General features: G+C 42.4%; 1 protein-coding gene across 3 annotated transcripts in view; it reads right to left on the reverse strand.

Annotated features, from left to right (window-relative positions):
* Positions 1 to 1,441, reverse strand: part of erg (ETS transcription factor ERG) — a 19,269-nt gene that overhangs the window by 4,665 nt on the left and 13,163 nt on the right. For 2 of the 3 annotated variants that reach the window (XM_016489254.1, XM_016489256.1), the window contains exons 5-8: positions 1,155 to 1,235; positions 896 to 1,024; positions 765 to 821; positions 572 to 619 (exon numbers count right to left, since the gene is read on the reverse strand). In XM_016489254.1, coding sequence (XP_016344740.1) covers positions 572 to 619; positions 765 to 821; positions 896 to 1,024; positions 1,155 to 1,235 — 315 coding nt within the window. The remainder of the gene's footprint in view (positions 1 to 571; positions 620 to 764; positions 822 to 895; positions 1,025 to 1,154; positions 1,236 to 1,441) is intronic. The other variant, XM_016489255.1, reaches the window with a different exon arrangement.

A 1,441-nucleotide genomic window follows, 5' to 3' on the forward strand; every position in this document is an offset into this window, starting at 1 on the left:
TATATATATATATATATATATATATATATATAAAACATTTCTGTCCCCCTCACTTCTGAAATGATGGCTACGCCCCTGACTGAATGAATCCATGTTTTTGAACGAATTGAGCGATTCTTTAGGAGTAATTTCTGAATGAATCAGCGGTTATGAACAAATCAGTTAAATGAATGATTAAATGACAGTCACTTGCTGCCACCTACTGGAGCTTTTAGTTTCATAATTACAGTATCATTTCATTTAACACAATAATGAATAAATTATCTTTTGGGGGGTAATTTCTCAGCCCAAATTGATGTGTGATTAAGTAATTGGCACATCACGTAAAAATGTAATTGCTTGGCAGCCCTATTTATCAAACAACTGTTTATATAAATTTGTATATATAAGTATATTCAACTTTATTTGGATACATACAGTACACTCACGTAAAACAATATATACTATACACTGTATCTCACCTGCTGGACTGTTTATATTGTAACAAAATGTAACTACATTATCGTCCAGCTCTAATCTGATAAATGCAACTATAATGCAAAACAAATAAATGTACATCTTTGACTCTCACCTGGATTCGCCAGCCTGCTGCTTGTCGGCCCTAAAATCTGATATGGATCTACAGAGAAGACGACAAGCAAACATCAGAGACCATCCTAGTGATGCACTTCAGCTGATTTATGCTTTATTTGATTAAAATCAGGACATGATATGATCCCTCAGTCGCTCTAACAGCGTGTGTGCAGTTCCCATGATCCTCTCACCTAACTGAGCCCTCTGCTCTTCGGTTTTGGTCATGATGGCAGCAGAACTCTGAGAAACTAATGAAAACAGACATTCGGGTTAAGCGTGAAGCATGAGCCGTGTAAGGCTATCACACGCGCATCCGACCGACCTTTAGCTGCAGACGCCGACTGAGTCCATCCAGAGCGCCTGGCGTCAAAACTCACGTCTGCTCGGCTGGGTCCTCTGCTGGCGTCTGGAGGGAAGACGGAGGTGTTTGGGAAGATGAAGCTTGCTCCTCCTGAGACACAGATCAGTGTGAGCGACGTCTGCGTCTGACACTTTCAGCATCAGCAGCACATGCAGGAGAGCACATGCGTGTGTGTGAGCAGTGTGGGCGGGGTCAGGGGCAGGGCTACAGGGCTGCTTACCTGTATTACGAGCATGCATTAACCGCGGGGAGTTTTGCAAGGCTTTGTCAACATCATCTGAAGTCAAGTGAGGAAGTGGAGCTGAGAAACAAAACATTCATGACACGTGAAAAATAAAGAGAATCAAACAACTCAACAAACATCCTGTGACAGAGAGAGAAACAGATGAAGACAGAAAGCTGCATGCTGTGTGTGTGAGTGTGTGTGTGTGTGTGTGAGAGAGTATGAGTGTGTGTGTGTGAGTGTGTGTGTGTGAGTGAGTGTGTGTGTGTGTGTGTGTGTGTGTG

The sequence above is a fragment of the Sinocyclocheilus anshuiensis genome, unplaced genomic scaffold (assembly GCF_001515605.1).
Source record: "Sinocyclocheilus anshuiensis isolate Anshui unplaced genomic scaffold, SAMN03320099.WGS_v1.1 scaffold2267, whole genome shotgun sequence".
Lineage (NCBI taxonomy): Eukaryota > Metazoa > Chordata > Actinopteri > Cypriniformes > Cyprinidae > Sinocyclocheilus > Sinocyclocheilus anshuiensis.